General features: G+C 53.6%; 9 protein-coding genes and 1 non-coding gene across 10 annotated transcripts; 4 read left to right on the top strand and 6 right to left on the bottom strand.

Moving 5' to 3' along the window:
- Positions 1–741: 741 nt before the first annotated feature.
- SAICODRAFT_16014 (peroxisomal biogenesis factor 11) lies at positions 742–1,666 on the bottom strand. The gene is made up of 2 exons (XM_019165594.1): positions 1,256–1,666; positions 742–1,201 (listed from the first exon to the last, which is right to left on the bottom strand). Exons 1-2 carry the CDS (start codon positions 1,616–1,618, stop codon positions 839–841), a joined length of 726 nt encoding a protein of 241 aa, XP_019027068.1. The 5' UTR covers positions 1,619–1,666; the 3' UTR covers positions 742–838.
- A 139-nt stretch (positions 1,667–1,805) lies between these two features.
- Positions 1,806–3,094, bottom strand: SAICODRAFT_86412 (NAD(P)-binding protein; the record flags this gene model as incomplete). The annotated part of the gene is made up of 2 exons (XM_019171431.1): positions 2,832–3,094; positions 1,806–2,777 (listed from the first exon to the last, which is right to left on the bottom strand). Exons 1-2 carry the CDS (start codon positions 3,006–3,008, stop codon positions 1,806–1,808), a joined length of 1,149 nt encoding a protein of 382 aa, XP_019027067.1. The 5' UTR covers positions 3,009–3,094.
- A 146-nt stretch (positions 3,095–3,240) lies between these two features.
- SAICODRAFT_98786 (putative short chain type dehydrogenase) lies at positions 3,241–4,216 on the bottom strand. The gene is made up of 2 exons (XM_019172166.1): positions 3,475–4,216; positions 3,241–3,396 (listed from the first exon to the last, which is right to left on the bottom strand). The coding sequence occupies exons 1-2, from the start codon at positions 4,084–4,086 to the stop codon at positions 3,304–3,306; spliced, it is 705 nt and encodes a 234-aa protein (XP_019027066.1). The 5' UTR covers positions 4,087–4,216; the 3' UTR covers positions 3,241–3,303.
- A 378-nt stretch (positions 4,217–4,594) lies between these two features.
- SAICODRAFT_74124 (general substrate transporter) lies at positions 4,595–6,386 on the top strand. The gene is made up of 2 exons (XM_019170918.1): positions 4,595–5,012; positions 5,076–6,386. The coding sequence occupies exons 1-2, from the start codon at positions 4,675–4,677 to the stop codon at positions 6,265–6,267; spliced, it is 1,530 nt and encodes a 509-aa protein (XP_019027065.1). The 5' UTR covers positions 4,595–4,674; the 3' UTR covers positions 6,268–6,386.
- A 152-nt stretch (positions 6,387–6,538) lies between these two features.
- Positions 6,539–6,617, bottom strand: SAICODRAFT_t4. Its single transcript has one exon. It is a non-coding gene; the product is annotated as a tRNA-Asp (tRNA).
- A 643-nt stretch (positions 6,618–7,260) lies between these two features.
- Positions 7,261–8,362, bottom strand: SAICODRAFT_68367 (uncharacterized protein). Its single transcript, XM_019170375.1, has one exon. It carries the CDS (start codon positions 8,267–8,269, stop codon positions 7,520–7,522), a length of 750 nt encoding a protein of 249 aa, XP_019027064.1. The 5' UTR covers positions 8,270–8,362; the 3' UTR covers positions 7,261–7,519.
- Positions 8,363–8,627: 265 nt separating this feature from the next.
- SAICODRAFT_22391 (uncharacterized protein) lies at positions 8,628–9,271 on the top strand (the record flags this gene model as incomplete). Its single annotated transcript, XM_019166560.1, has 3 exons — positions 8,628–8,670; positions 8,723–8,845; positions 8,895–9,271. 3 exons carry the CDS (start codon positions 8,628–8,630, stop codon positions 9,269–9,271), a joined length of 543 nt encoding a protein of 180 aa, XP_019027063.1.
- A 939-nt stretch (positions 9,272–10,210) lies between these two features.
- On the top strand, positions 10,211–10,777 carry SAICODRAFT_51757 (DUF947-domain-containing protein; the record flags this gene model as incomplete). Its single annotated transcript, XM_019169091.1, has 1 exon — positions 10,211–10,777. The coding sequence occupies one exon, from the start codon at positions 10,211–10,213 to the stop codon at positions 10,775–10,777; it is 567 nt and encodes a 188-aa protein (XP_019027062.1).
- Positions 10,778–13,996: 3,219 nt separating this feature from the next.
- Positions 13,997–14,844, bottom strand: SAICODRAFT_86402 (uncharacterized protein; the record flags this gene model as incomplete). The annotated part of the gene is made up of 2 exons (XM_019171430.1): positions 14,585–14,844; positions 13,997–14,534 (listed from the first exon to the last, which is right to left on the bottom strand). Coding segments are annotated over exons 1-2 (765 nt in total), but the record flags the coding sequence as incomplete, so codon positions are not given.
- A 161-nt stretch (positions 14,845–15,005) lies between these two features.
- On the top strand, positions 15,006–15,897 carry SAICODRAFT_4167 (or F420H2 dehydrogenase; the record flags this gene model as incomplete). Its single annotated transcript, XM_019168672.1, has 2 exons — positions 15,006–15,202; positions 15,255–15,897. 2 exons carry the CDS (start codon positions 15,006–15,008, stop codon positions 15,895–15,897), a joined length of 840 nt encoding a protein of 279 aa, XP_019027060.1.
- Between the last annotated feature and the right edge of the window lie 239 nt (positions 15,898–16,136).

The following is a 16,136-nucleotide window of genomic DNA, read 5'->3' as shown; positions in this document are numbered from 1 at the left end:
GAGGTTGCCAATATCCTCAAAGACCTTGTGCAGTTGGGGGATCAAATGACATGGAATCTGGCTTTATTCCTTTCTCTTGGGTCCCAATTGACGCATCCCGGCCTCGTAAGCTATCTGGGGAGACTTGACTCATGAGACTCAGCATTCGAATTCTGTGAACATAAACACTGGCATCACGGTGAATGAAGCCGAGCTTGAGTATGAGTATGAGAGTTGCCTGTCCGTACCTCTCTCTCTCCATGATCTGACAAAGGCCCTCTGGAAGAGCTTAGAGGGATCGGAGCATTGAAATATGTGCCACACCGTACCGGCAAGTGTTCCCTCGACATATCGATATCGAACCCTTAGTATCAAGCAAATCCTAATCCCCTATACATCGCAGCTTCTTGCAAGGGTATCTGTCGAGATATCACGTGGCGAACCTTCAACTATCGCCTTAAGACAAGCATTCACGGACGTAAGATCCCTTGACTTTCGTGACTTCCCGATGTCTGTGACTATGCTTACTCCATGTTCAGTATTGATTTTGGCCAAGCTGCACTGAGCCTACTTGTCGGGAGCGCAATTGCCAACGTCCATGGCTCGTTTGCATACACATTTTGAGTACTAACAAGACACAATAGCAATGAAACATATGCTTTAGGAGGAAGGCATTCAATAGGGATAAACTCGTTTGTATCACGCACCCAAAACAGCTATCGTCCCGCAATTCAAAGGCATCACATACAACACAAAACTCACGCCATCCTATTCATATCGTACACCCATTACCCACGTCTCCTCCTTCGTTGTCGTATATACGCTTGGCTTCCCCTCAGAACTCAGCTTACGGCTTCGTTCACGCAGTCTTCTTCCACTGCGTCTTCGCCCCCAAAATACTCGATACAACACCCGCAACACCCACAACCCCATCATCAAGCGGCAACAACCCCAACCCACTCCCCGGAATTGTAACATCCAACAAGTCCTGCAACAACTGATAACTCGCCGCATTGCTCTCCCTGTCCAGCTTCTTCACATCGGTCTTCTCCTCTTCCGCGGCTGTGGTGGAGAGAGTGAGCGCGGCGCGCTGGGTGGAGATTTGTCGTAGTTTGTAGAGGCCGTGGATGATGTTAAAGGCGAGGCCTGTAAGCCAGCATTTGTAGGCGTTGTCGGCGATGCGTTTGATGTTTGGGTGTTGGATGAAACCTGCGCCGTGGAGCTGTTGTCTCTCAGTTAGCCTTCAATCCTCATCCCCCCTCTTTCCCAGACTTACGTATTGCATGATATCAAAGGTCAAGTATCCAGCATACCCAACCTGCCTCCCAACCTGCAACGCCTTGCCCACAACATCTCCCCCTCCCTTGCCCAGCCCCTCAACAGCCTGTGCCGCAGCCCTGACATGCTCAACATTCTTCCCCACCCTCATCAACTTCCTCCCCAACGCCAAATTATTCTTCAAGCTATTCCATGGCACGATCGTATCCTTGGGCGCACCCTGGCGAAGGAGGTAGTACGCGTAGAACCGGGCAAAGTATTGGATGATGCGGTAGATTTTGTCGCGGCCCATGGTGGTGGAGGTGTAGCGGAGGAAGTGGGAGATGAGAGGGTGGTGGGCGAGTTCTTGGACGACGAGCATGTTGACGGTGATCTGGGGTGTATGCTGTTTTGTTTACTTGGTAGGTGATCTGGGGATGGTGGTTTGTTATATGGGGTCCAGTCTCTTCCGAAGGAGCGATTCGGTCTTGTCGGTCGTGCGGGGGAACTACCTCACCAAGCATGTGAAATCAATTAACCTTTAGCCTTCTTTGAATTAAACTCCAACTTTAAAATCCGCACCCCTCCTCAACCGCCTCCAGTTCCTCCGGATATTTGAAGTTACCCTGCCTCCTCGCCTCGTCCATGATCTCCATAACCATAATCGTCTCCTCCCAACCCATGACACTACTCTCCCCCTTCCCATCCCTCACACACCTCGCAACCTCATCCGCCTCCCAAAACATTCCGTGCCCAGGGATCTCGAACTCGATCTTCTTGGGCGGGAGATACTCTGTCCCGACGTATTGGTGACCTGAAGCCCCGGTGGTCGCGGGAGGAGCGAGGAGGTGTAACGTGAATGATTCGGGGCGGAATGGAGCCCATCCGATTGTGATGTAGCCCTTTTCACCCGAGATACGGGCTGTGCTGTCTGGGAGGGATCGGACGCGCATATTTGTGGTGACCAAAGCCGCGATTTCGGATTTGTCGTAGTCGAGTGCGATGGTCGTGTGTGCATCGACCCCCGTCCTCGCCTTGAGCATAGACGCCGTAACCCTCGGTCTCACCGGGTTGCCATCCTCATCCAAGTTCTCAGGAGCGCGGTGTGCCGCCAACAACGCCCACGTCAACGCATAAATCCCAAGATCCAAAAGTGCGCCCCCTCCCAACATCGGATTCAGCAGACGGTGACTATCCTCAATCCCGGGAAACTCCAACCCAAAATCCGCGTGAACGTCAATGATCCTACCCAACACCTTCTCCTCATGCAACATCCTCTCCAACTCCCTCACCAACGGGAAAAACCTCGTCCACATTGCCTCCATCAGAAACACGCCGTTGGCTTTCGCTACGGACATCAGGTGTTTTGATTGGCATGCGTTTATCGTGAAGGGTTTTTCGCAGAGTACGTGTTTTTTGGCACGGAGGGCGAGGAGGGCGTGTTCGTAGTGAAACGAATGCGGAGTGGCGACGTAGATCGCCTGCACCTCCTCATCGTTCACAAGCTCGTCGTAACTCCCGTACGCCTTGATCTCCCCCCTCTTCTTCTCCACGTCTTCGGTTCTTGACCGCGTCTTCTCATCCTCATTCCCCACCGTGATAGCATCGATGAACTCCTGCGCACGCTCGACGGAGGAAGAAGACGCGACGGCGTGGATCCTGTGCGTGACGTCCGAGACGGAACGCGTGGAGGGGGAGATGAGGAGGTCTTTTGAGAAGAGGGTTGCGATTTGGCCAGTTGCGAGGATTCCCCAGGAGAGTGTGAAAACCATGTTGTTCCCTGTCCTTGAAGTTCGATATTGATCCTGGAGTGCGATGTCGTCGAGTCTTTAACCACAGCTCCTCTCCCCCCCCGGGTCCATCGCGTATAGCAATAGCGCCCCATAGACGTGACGATCAGGGTACGGTCGCGGGCGGCGGTTATGTCGGCCGGAGAATATTATCCGCGGAAGCTCAAGTCGGTGGTCCGTGTGCGGATGCGCGCGCGCGTGGGGAATTCCCCGTCCGGGTGTGAGTTCAGGGAAGGAAGGTGACGACGACGATGGATAGGAATATAGACAAGAGTGATCACCACTTACTAACTCCCCCATCAACCAAAATATCCTGTCCAGTAACATACCCCCCAGCCCCACTAGCCAAAAACACAACCGGTCCTCCAACCTCCTCTTCCCTGCCCATCCGCCCCAACATTCCCTCCTTCCCAAAAGTCTCGACCAAACTCCCTTTCCCTTCCTCCACACTCTTCTTCTCCAACCCCTTGACCATATCCGTCATCATATACCCCGGCGAAATGGAATTAACTCTAATGTTCAGCGGCGCAAGTTCCATAGCCAAATGCGGCACGAGCGAGCGGATCGCGCCTTTGGATGCGGCGTAGGCTGAAATACGTTGAGCTGGGGCAGCTTGGTGCGAGGTCAGGGTTGCGATGAAGATGATTGAGCCACCGCGCGTGGAGTCCATTCTGGATGCGGCGACTTGTGCGGTGAGGTAGGATCCGAGCGTGTTTATTTTGTGCTGGAATTCGAAGGTTTCGATGCTCGTTTCCAGGAATGGGGAGTCGCGTGCGACGCCGGCGGCGCAGACAACGATATCGACAGTTCCCCACTTTGCCTTTACCTCATCGACGGCTTTCTCCAAGTCCTCTTTCGAGGTGACGTCGACTTTCCAGTAATCGACGTCGACGCCTTCGGCACGGAGAGCGGAGAGGTCTGAGACGGGGGAGAGGATGTCGAAGAGAGCGATTTTTGCGCCGTGGGCGGCGAGGGCTTTGGACATTGCGAAGCCGAGGCCGCGGGCGCCCCCGGTGATGATTGCGGTTTTGTTGGTGAGGTCGAAGAGGGATGAGGACATGTTGGTGTTTGTGTGTGTGTGTGTGTTTGATGGGGAAGGAGGGGGAGGTTAAGTACAAGGACCCTTGACGTCGTGGTTCATCCGACCCCAATTGCAAGCGGCCGCGGCGTCAACGGCTTTTCATTCCGCGGAACAAAATACGTCCGTCACTTCCGCTTCCGACCCGCCGTACCTGACTAAACGGTTTACCCGGTCGGAGCGCGCTAGGCGAGACCTTCCTTCCTGAGCGACAGATCCCACGAAATGAAAAACGTCCCACGGGGCTCCACCTTTGGGCTGGTTAAACATAGGCTAGGGACTCCACCCAGTCATGGCTGCAACGAGGAAGGAAGGGATCAACGACTTCGTGTACCGCGTATAAGACCGGCGCTCGAGCTCCGCGGAGAGTCGATGGGATGAGCTCGAGATCAGCTGTTGTGGAGACGGAGAAGAACTCCGAGGGATATGTAGCGCTACTCGACGCTTCTCCAGATTGTGGAGGGCAGCGTGGGGTGAGCTAAGATACCCCGCCGTCCCCGAGTCCTGGGTCTCTATATAACCCTCCTCCCTCCCTCCCCACCTTTTCATCCAAAGGACTCCACCACCAAAATGTCCCTCCACCAGCAACACCCCTTCAAACCCTACTTCTTCGGCGTCCGCGGCTCAGCCCTAATCACCACAATCACAATCGCCTCCTCCTCCGCCTTCCTCCTCCTCGGCTACGACCAAGGTGTCCTCTCCGGTCTCCTCACAGGCTCCCATTTCTTGAAGGTGTTTAATTACCCAAATGCAGAGTTGACTGGGACGATCGTCGCGATTTATGATATTGGATGTTTGTTGGGCGCGTTGTTTACTGCGTTTTATGGCGAGGTCATGGGGAGGAGGAGGGCGGCGTTGGTTGGGTTGAGTATCATGGTTGTTGGGGCCACGTTGCAGACTTCTACCTTGTACGTGTCCCTTTTTCTACACCCTGACTTGGTGTAGATGGAGATGCTAACGACAACCAATAGTGGAACAGCACAGATGATCGTCGCACGCACAGTAACCGGCTTCGGCAACGGCATAAACGCAGCCACAATCCCAATGTACAACGCCGAAATGGTCAAACCCTCAAACCGCGGCCGCCTCGTCTCCTTCCAAGGCTCCATGATCGGTTTCGGTATCTTCATCTCCTACTGGATCGACTACGGGTTTTCGTTCACGGAGGGCGGGATAGCGTGGCGTGTTCCGATTGGGCTCCAGTTGTTGTTTGCGGGTGTTACGATTTGTTTGTTGTGGTTTTTGCCGGAGAGTCCGAGGTGGTTGGCGGCGCATGGGAGGGAGGACGAGGCGGCGTGGGTTTTGGCGCAACTTGAGCCGAAGGGGACCGAGGTTGGGGACGAAGTCGTGCAGATGCGTATGCGCGAAATCACTACCGCGCTCACAGCTGAAGGCCGTGGCGGTCCGGTGAGGTGGGCAGAATGCTGGGAAAACAATAAACAGCAGAATCGGAAACGTGTGTTGTTGGCCTGCGGGATTAATATTTTTCAGCAGTTGAGTGGGTGTAATGCCTTGGTGTATTATATCCCTGTGTTGCTTGAGCAGACGGTTGGGTTGTCGAGGGAGTCGTCTCTCCTCGTTGGTGGGTTGATTGGGTTGGTCTTCTTTTTGTTCTCTGCTTATCCCTTGATTTTCTTGGATAAGTGGGGGAGACCGAAGCCGTTTATCATTGCGTCGATCGTGCAATCGATCTCGATGGTCCTCATCGCGATCCTCCTCTCGACTGGTAACGCAACGGCTGCGAAAGCATCCGTCTTGTTCTTCTTCACCTACATCGCCATCTTCGGAACCTGCTACCTCGGCACCCCCTGGCTCTACGGCCCCGAACTCCTCCCCCTCCGCCTCCGCGCCCGCGGCTCAGCCCTCGCAACAGGCTGCAACTGGATCTGCAACTTCCTCATCGTCGAAATCACACCCATCCTAATTTCCCGAATCCAATGGAAGACGTATATCTTGTTTGCGTGTTTGAATGCGTTGTGGGCGCCGTTGTTGTGGTTGTATTATCCGGATACGGCGAGGAAGAGTTTGGAGGAGATTGATGCGTTGTTTACGGGGGAGGAGGTTGTGGGTGTGCGGGTTGGGGAGGGGAAGGGGGATGTGGAGCTGGAGCTGGAGAAGGGTGCTGTTGCGCATGTTGAGAGGACGGATAGTAGGAGGTCGTGAGATTAAAACTTGAAGGGCCAAGTAGGCTGTGTACTATTACTAGATAACACACAATGACCATTCAGTACTCTCGTGTCCCGGGCAATTTGTACATGGAGCTCGGTGTGCACATACGGTATGCGCGTGAGAATGACGGCCTGGAAGGTTCACAGGCGCCAACAGACCGGACCTCAGCCGATTACACTACCCTCCGTGGCCCCTCAAAAGCTTGCTGACGATAATCCCTGTGAACCATCACGGGGCTGGGACGGGAGCAAAAAAACGAAAAATGCTCCCTGACCGAGGATTGAACTCGGGTCCCGCGCGAGCCTAATGACAGGCGCGTATACTAGCCACTATACTATCAAGGATGGTTGATGTCTCGTTTTCAAACGATAATACATATTGAAACCAACATGTCAAGGCTGTTCCCAACCTCCATGATTCCCTCAAGTACCGACTCAGCGTTCTTGCATTTGATGTGCCGCTGGAAGTGTGCATTGGTGTGAGTACACCGTGGGGAGGCTTCGGTTATGCAAGTAACCAAAGACTCGACGTAGCAGCTCATGTTTCTTGTCAATCGGTGCGCGGCGACAGTTGTCAGACCCAGACTCACATGAAGCCGGAGCTACTTTCAAAGGTCAAACCCGCTCCGTTCCCAGCGAGGGTAGCCATGGCTGCTGCTCAGTTATTCTCTTCTAGTTTGCTATGTCTCAGAACCGCGTGTAGTACATGACACCCGGTACAGGGCAGGAAAAGCACCGGCCAAGTCTGGCGACACTCATTGAGGGTACCGACTAAAGCTCCATTGACATAGACGAGCATTAAAAAGACCTGCTTTAATCATTGAGCCGTTTGCCTGCCTTCAGCTTACGAAACGTGTCTCGTCACTGGATGTAGCGCAACGACCGTGGGACTTTTATGAGGTAGGTGTGTGCAAATCGCATTCTTCGTAAACAACATTGTGATGATTCAGTGCTGTTATTGATACTCATATTATCAACTAATAATCGTGAGCTATGCATGTAACTACCTAAGAAGGGCACACTCATGGACTCGAGCTCGTCCTCGGCAACGACCATGCACACACGATCGGGAAACTAGAAGATACCTATACTAATCAACTCTTCCCCTGGATGGGTAGTGCACGTCGAATCGAGCTAACCATAATGTTGCCATTACTCAACAACGCCGGCATACTCCCATCTCATAGTGACCGGTCCCCTTCTTCGACACCCAGCGAAGCCATGACATTCCTCACAACAAACCTCCCTCAATCATCCCTCTCCCCATCAAGCTGATACACATGCTTCCCCCTCGTCCCCGCGTCTTTCGTCATCCCCTTCCCACTACCCACTACACCAACCCTCCCCCCCAAATCCGGCGTCCGAAACATCGAGTCTCCTGACACTCTGACACCCTTCTTCTTCCCAACCTTATTCGCGAACGCCTGCCACGATTTTTTACCCGCATCGAGTTCGGCCTTCGGGGGAGCTTTGGGTTTCTTGATGGTCGGTTCCTTATACTCCAACACCTTCTTTTTCCGTTCGGGCCCGGTTGAGGAGGTGAATACGGGTGTTGAGTCTTCGTAGGCGCGTTTTCGGGATGCGTCAAGGGGTCGGATGTTGTTCCCTAGTGGGAGGGTTTCGATGGTACCATATTGTGTGAATTGGACTGTGTAGACGTATTTCCCTTCGGTGCCTGATACAACAGTGACCTTAGCCGGGTACCATTCTTTGTCTCCGGAAACCCATTTCGCCATGACCTCGTCGCCAACCTTGAACGATTCCTTCTCGCTTGTCTTCGCCGGCTGACTTGTACTTTTGAACGCGGATCTGGAGCTCGAGGTTTCGGTCGGTGTTGCTCCCTTGCTCGCCTCAGTAAGGTATGACTTCGTAAGCGTAATAAGATCCGATAACTCCGCCTTCAGTGATTGAAGCTCCTTATTGCCTGGATCCGCCTCAAGGGCTTGGGTGACCTGAGATAGCTGGTACTCGTATTGTTCCACATCTTGGGCGGACATCGTGAGCGTGGTAGAACAAATGAAGAAGCGTAGGGTGGTACTTGATAAGAACTCCTGAAGGATAGAAACTCTGAAGACTAAGACCTTGGACGGTCGAGGATGGTATGAGGTGTTGGAGGTTTACGACGCGTTTGTGGGGGTTGCCGCTCAGACAACGTTGAGGTTCGGCGCAGGACGAAGCACAGCCAGCTGCAGGCCTTGAAGACAACGGCGAAAATTCTTGGAGCATTCACGACGAACTCTCTCGGTACAAGACAACGTCTTATTCTCCTGCCACTTGGATCAAAAGACCAGTATTAGCATTTCTTCCCTCTCCCCGGTTCACCCATCGCACAAAGAAGTCCTCGAAAAATCAAAGATGCCTCTCGCGAACGAAAAGGCCCAGTCAGTATTTGAAGCAGGTATGGTAGTTAACAACGCTTCAGGATCGTAGTTGCTGACCTACCTACGCAGGCGTTGCCTTCGCATTGCACCTTTGGACGGCGCTGTCGCTTGCTGTTGATCAAGAATGGGGAGGTCCGGACAGCGCTGACAAGCGCGACTGGATGGCTGGTGTTGTTGTTGACATGTTTGAGAGTATGTTTGCTCCTCTTTATCCTCGGACGTCCTGCTAATCAGACCACAGGTGGCAAGGATATCGAACCCGACGACATCGCAGATCAGCTCGACCAGATCATGCAAGACGAATTCGACGTCTCTCTCGAAGACGACTCATCATACCAAGTCGCAGGCACTTGCGTGAAGCTCCACAAGGACTGTGCAGCTGGTGACTTTACCTTTGCGTCCACTCTGAAGAAGCAGTTTTCGGAGAAGAGACCGAGTGCGGCGAAGAGGATGTTGCAGGAGGGTGACGAGGAGGACAGTAGCGATGAGGAGGGCGAGGCTGTGGATCAGGAGGGAGACACGGCCATGGGAGATGAGGAGCCTGCGGCAAAGCCTGAACCGGTCATTGACGAGGATGGATTCGAGTTGGTTCAGAAGCCTAGAAAGGGAAGACGATAGATGGACGGCGAATTCTAGAAGGGTTACAGGTTGCGCAGCTGGTATGTGCGACAGCAGAAAAGATGATGAACATGTATGACATTCAATTCTACGCCGGAGATCCCACGGCTAGCAGTTTAAGAAAACTTGATAATCAATGAAACCCTCTGCTTTCAGCACTTCACAGCCTCGACCTAACTTTGCTCTTCTCAAACATAGACAAGTTGTATGGCTGTTTTTCTTCCTCTCAATTGACAACGTGTACTCATCCGGCACAAACTCCGTCTCAGGCTCAGGCTTCGCCAAATCTGCAGGACGAAGACAGCTGCTGCAGGCCTTGAAGACAACGACGAAAAAAATCCTGGAGCCTCCGGCAACGAACACGACGATCTCTTTACGGTTGATCACACCATAGACGAAAGCCTAAAGTCCTTCGTCGAACACTTATTCTCTTCCAAGTCACCCATCCCATTGCAGAACAATCCAGCTGCGTGAGGCTCCCTTCTCAACCGATAAGCAAAGAGAGTTAAGGACCGGTCAAATCAATCATGAGCAATATCAATAAGGGATCTTTACGTCGGGTACCGGTGGAGAACTACTCAGATGATGAGGACGTCTATGGTGATGACGGAAACATGGACGAGGAATTCGGCGAAGGGCAAGGCGAAGGGCCATATGATGATGAAGGCTCAGTGGATGGCAGCGAGTATGACGAGGAGGAGGATGATAACGACTACGATGAGGAATCCTTGAAACAGGGTCAGTAGGCCTATGGCATGCCCACGATTTTATGCAAGGAATGCGGCGATTAACATGTGAACAGATCTGGCAAATTTGCCTATGGGAGCATTAGCAAAGGCCAACAACGCGCTGATCTCTAAATCACAGGAGAAGGAACAATCGTCTGGTAATAAAGCGGAGTCTATCAAATCGACCACTCTGCAGAAGCTACAGGAGATGATGGCTGCGAAATGTGTCAAGAAAGAACGCCCTGCTCGTCCTGAACGTCCCGCGAAGCGTACCAACAAGCACGCACCCACGGAAGTGTCATCGAAGAAGGCTGTGGGAAGGAAGCGTGACATCGTGGAAGTACAGGCGATCAAAGCCCGTGATCCGCGATTCGAATCGCTTTCAGGGCACTTCAACGAAGAAGCCTATCGCAAGAACTACTCCTTCTTGAACGACTACCGCAAAGATGAAATCAACATGTTGAAGGGAACAATGAAAAAGATCAAGGATCCAGAAGAGAAGGCAAAGCTTGAGAAAACACTCACGTCTATGCAATCACGAGAACAAGCTCGCAAGAACCAGGAACATGCCCGCGAAGTCATTAAAGAGCACAACAAGTCGGAACGCGCGATGGTCAAAGAAGGAAAGAAGCCATTCTTCCTCAAGAAAACCGACCAGAAGAAGCTTGTGCTTTACGACAAATTCTCGAAGCTTGGCGACAAGACTTTGCAGAAGGTCATCGAGAGGAGGAGAAAGAAGAACACGCAGAAGGAGAAGCGTTTGTTGCCCAACCGGTAAAGACTGTCACGCTTGCAGAACTCGGGTTGGACGATACGGAGGTGCTGGCACCATATATACGTATACCGTGAATGGAATCCATACCTTGGTAATCTTCTGGAGCTCCTACGGTAGATGACATATAAAAGAGTGAAATTTCTCTGCAGTTGCAGAAGACGAATTCAAGCAGCACATGGACGTAGAAGTAATGCTAAATGAAAATGGTATTCGATAACTCCGGTATAACGTATAACAAGATCAGTCCCATGCTGAAATAACATACACAAAAATCATCAGGACCCCAGACCCCATAAGCCGTTACTGTAACCTACCCTTTCATGCACCCGAAACTTCAATCTTCATTAACTTCCTGTTTTTCCTTGCTGCCTTTTCGACTTTCTTTTCCCATTGTTCTGCCTCGCGGCGTGTGAGTGTGACCTTCTTCTCGAGTTCTTCGATGAACTTCTTCCCGCGCAGGATCTGCTCGGTCAAGTCTCGGGCGGGGATGATATCAACCCCACCGTTCACGAGATCCTCGACAGCGGGGAGCGAGACGTCCAGTTTGGCGGCCAGTACCTCAGCAGCCTTCCTAGCAGCAGCAGTCGCGTTCAAGAACTCCTCTCCATTCCGGATCTCTTCCTCAGTAAACGAGAATTGCGCATTCAGCCCAAGCACTGGCCGGAAGAAAACGTGGTTCGCCAAGTCCATCTCAGCGGCAAGCGAAGCAATAGCATCCAACGCGTTAAATTCCTTGGACAGCGGCTCATTAGCTCCTCCGGCAGGACCTGATGCCGTGGATTGTGGCGTACCAGAGCGTGTGATACCCGGCGTCCCCGGTCTTGTCTCATTCATTGACGAAACAGCAGCGGAAGACGACGAGTCTACACTATTCTCCCTTTGGCGTCCAGACTCGTCGCGTAGTTCCTTCACAGCCGCAGTCGTCAGAGGTGTGGTACCTTCCTTGGGCTCTTTAGGTTCCTTCGGGGGCTTTTCCTTCTTTTGCTTCTTCTGCCGACCGATGATAGGCGCGATTTCGACGGGTGCCTGTTGGACAACGACTTCAATCTCGCCCTTTCTTGCAGCAGCAGCCTTTTCAGCTTCACGCTTCTTCTTGGACTTGCTGACGATGACACTGGGAGTGCTGTTCATCTCGATATACGTCGGCTTGGCCGGCGTAGATGGCGACTCAACGGCAGAAGTTAATGCTGATGCGGCCGGCGTCGAAGGAGCGGCGGAAGGAATAGTAATGACACGTCCCTTGACAGGCTGCTTAAAGGCAACCGGCTCCTGTCGAGGAGTAACAGGCATAGTCACCGGCATTGCAGCTACCTCCGGCTTCGTAGCCGGTGCTGGTGTTTGTGGCATCGTAACAGGAGCCGAGTAACTTGGCGGAAGAGTGATAGTACTCGCCTTCCTCACCGGTGTCGACGGCCTTGCAGGTTCGGCGGCCACTGGCGCAACAACTGTACTCACCGGCGTAGACGGTGCCGGAACAGTAGTTGCAGCTGTAGCTTGCGCAACCGCAGCAAATGACCCAGCACTCGCCGAACTCGCCGTACTCTTCCCAGTATTCGGCCTCGAAATCGCCGTCGGTATATCCGCAGCCGCCTTCCTCGCAATACTCTCCCCCGTCCTCACAGCTCCGCTCGGCAAACTCGGGAAATTCTTATTCTCAACAACAGACACAGGATCAACATTCGTTCTTTCAGGTTTCGTTTCGGGGATGGTAGATGGGTTAGTAGAGAGCTTAGGCTCTGAATCCTCCTCGTCCAGCAGAGCCGAAGAGTTGAAGGAGATCGGCGCGTCCTGGTCGTCTGATGAGTATAAGCATTCAGCTACGTGGTGGGGGTTAGGGAACGTACCTTGAGTGGGCTGCATGCCCTGTACTTGTGCGGGCGAGACCCTCATGCTCATAATCGCGGGATCCTGCAACTCGGGTCCGCCTCTAGGGCCAGTAGGGACCTGGCCTTGTCCTTGTGGCTGCGCGGCAGCGTTCTTGAAGAACTGCTGCAAGAGGTCACTCTTCTGGTCAACGCCAGCGCCGTTAGGCGCACCACCGCCGATCTGAAGATCACCGAACTGAGCGGCACTTCCGACAGGCTGCTGCTGCTGCTCAGGAGCAGCGTAAATGCCAGGTGGAGGAGGCGTAGCAGTACCTTGAGCAGCAAATCCAAGTCCAGGTGCACCTCCCATCCTAACATGCTGTCCAGGAGGAGGCGTAACACCAGGCGGCGGCGCAGTCCTTCCAGCAAAACCAGCAGGAGCAGCGGGAGCACCACCCAAGCCAGGAGCGGCTCTCACTTCAGGGGCAGATCCAGTAAATCCGTATCTTGATCCCTGTCTCTTGTGTCCATTGCCAGAACCGGAAGCGGAACCAGATGCCGACATCTTATCAGCCTCGACCAATGCAAAAGGATCGAAGTTCCTGCTCAACACTGGGGGTTCAGCACGAGCACTGGCGGCAACCTTGGCCGCACGGGCCTTCTGCTCAGCTTCCCGTGCTTGACGGGCGGTATCGCGCTGTTTCAAACCTGCTTCACGGTCGAAAGTGAAGAAGGAGGGTGCTGCCTTGGCCTCGGCAAAGTCGGGGCTAGAAGCAACGGAAGCAGCGAAAACAAACTTGAAAGGAGAAGAGGCAAGCACTTGAAGCATGTTGTCGAAAAGGTCCGTAGGTGACCTGGCACGCTTCTGCGTAAGGATCTTGGGCGCCTGCTTCTCTTGAACCGGAGCTGGTGCGGGTGCAGCTGCAACCGCAACCGGAGCCTCGACAGGCTTTGGCGGAGCAATCGGGGCAGCAGCAACTGGCGCACGTCCAGCCGTTGCGTTCTCCGCCTTCGTTGGGATAGGCTTGACTGGACTGACGACCTTCTCCTTCTCCTCTACCTTCTCCTTCACCTCGTTCTGAACTGGGGCTTGAGGCAATGGCTCGGGCTTGGTCTTGTCGACGGACTTCGGTGCGGCGACAGGCTTTGGCGTGGGACCAAGACGGATAACGCGTGCCTTGCGCTGCTCCTCCTCCTTAGGTGCGGGAGGGGGCGCGGGCTTGGAGTTGCTTGCCCAAGATGCCGTAGCGGGGAGAGCAGATCCTTCTGCATCGGAAGAGCCCGAATACTCCATGTCGAAACCGCCTCTCGGACGGCTGACCGCAGACGGAATAACGCGAGTGGGCTGAGGAGTTGCCGATTGAGGAGGTGTAGGGGTAGGTCTGAACTCGGCCTGTTTGGCAGTGTGCTGGATAGTCGAAAGATCCTCGCGGGTGTAAGATTCGATATCCTCTCCAGGTTCGTGGAGGTACATGCAGTTCGGGTTCGGACATGGCTGGTTGCGGAGGTATGCAGAGCAGTACTTGGTAGTTCCATAGGAAGCCCGGAGAATACGACCATCGTTCACCGAACCGTCCACCGCAGCAATGGCACGAGCGGCTGCCTCCTTCGTAGCATACGTGATATAAACACCGAGGGTGCCCGAGGGGCCAATCTGTCCAGATGCATGCGCAACAGCAGAAGCTGCTGGAGACATAGCGGTGGGATTCTTCTTGTTGATAACAATCTTCGAGATCTTGCCGTACTGTCCGAAGTAGTCGGGCCCGCGCAACGTTTGCAGCAATTCCTCGTTCGCAATCTTGGGCGAAAGACCGGTAACATAGACGAGGTTCTTCTGGACAACGCGCATGTTGGCAAGATGCTTGCGCGAAGCTGCCTCCATTTCGCGACGCTCCTTCTCCTTCAACTTCTTCTCGTTTTGCACACGTCGTAGACGGTTCTGATCCGTCTTGTACCTGTAAACATTGTCAGCTTGGCGCAACACGTTGTAGCACAGTAAACATACTCCTCGGCCGTCATCGGCTTAAACTCGACAGTTTCCTCGGAATACAGTCGACGACAAGCAGGACAGCGTCCATTGAGGTTCTCCCGAATGTGGTTCCAGCAGAACCGACACACCTGGTAACCACAGGGACACGGCTTGAAGTTCCGATCCGACAGATCCATCTCCTCCATACAGAGGGGACATTCAAGGTCTTCCTCATCGTCGGAGATGTAGGAATCGTTCATCATGGCGTGTATTCTTGTCCGTCTCTAGGGAGTGTATGCTGCTTCTGTTGCCAGTTCGACGGTCGGACGCGCTTGCTGTCGTCGTAGCGAAATCACGGGTTACCCTGACTAGGCACGAAAACCAGCCAATGAAATGCCCAGTTACCGCCTTACACTACGCAACAGCAGGACAGCATAGAGCAACCATATACGCAAAAATGCAGTCTCTGAGATCAGTCTTGATCCGTCAGTCCACCCGTCAGGTCGCCCGTGGGTTCGCTACCACTGCTGCGCGTGCTGCCGCCGCTCCTACTCCTCCTTCGCCCGCCGCTGCTGCCGGCCCTGATGGCTCCCACCACAGGCCGTTGAAGGTCCCTGTCGTTAACCCGGCCGACAAGCACATCGAGACTGGAAAGTGCGTGTCTTTTTATGTGCATATACTCGGCGGTATTGATCAATTGCTCCAGGAACTTGACCGAGTACGGAAACTACCTACTCGCCGCCCTCCCCAAATACATCCAGCAGTTCTCCGTCTGGAAGGATGAGCTCACTGTCTACGTCGGTCCATCAGCTGTTATCCCCGTCATGACCTTCCTCCGTGACCACACCAACGCCTCCTTCAAGTCCGTCATGGACATCGCCGGTGCCGACTACCCCACCCGCTCCAACCGCTTCGAGGTTGTCTACAACATGCTCTCCCACCGCCATAACGCCCGTATCAGGGTCAAGACCTACGCTGACGAGGCTTCGCCAGTGCCCTCAGTCACCGACCTCTTTCAGGGTGCCAACTGGTACGAGCGTGAAGCCTACGACATGTACGGTATCTTCTTCCTCAACCACCCCGATCTCCGTAGAATCTTGACCGACTACGGTTTCGAGGGTCACCCTCTGCGTAAGGACTTCCCCCTTACCGGATACACCGAGGTGCGATACGACGAGGAGAAGAAGCGTGTCGTTGTGGAGCCGTTGGAGTTGCAGCAGGCGTTCAGGAACTTTGATGGTGGACAGTCTCCATGGGAGATGGTTGGTACTGGTAGAGATGAGAGGCCTGCATCGCAGAAGTTGCCGACGCCTAAGCCTGAGGAGAAGAAGGAGGAGCCGAAGAAATAAATCTGAGTGTAGCATAGATACAGCTGGTGGACATGGAACGGGGTTGATGGATGAAGTGGGCTACGGCCCTGTACATCAAAACAATATTGATTTGAACTTTCGCATTGAAATTGTCGTCCAAATGCCAAGAACCCATCTTTCCTCGTCTAGCAAGACGTCGTCGGTCCGGGGTTATCAGCGGCGCTTCCCCGGACTGTAGGTCTGTGCACTTGCAGCACGTAATCTCGCGCGGTCTCCAA

Source organism: Saitoella complicata (assembly GCF_001661265.1).
Source record: "Saitoella complicata NRRL Y-17804 unplaced genomic scaffold SAICOscaffold_1, whole genome shotgun sequence".
NCBI lineage: Eukaryota > Fungi > Ascomycota > Saitoellomycetes > Saitoellales > Saitoellaceae > Saitoella > Saitoella complicata.
Note: the sequence above shows the minus strand (reverse complement) of the source record. Positions and strands in the feature narration are given on the sequence as shown.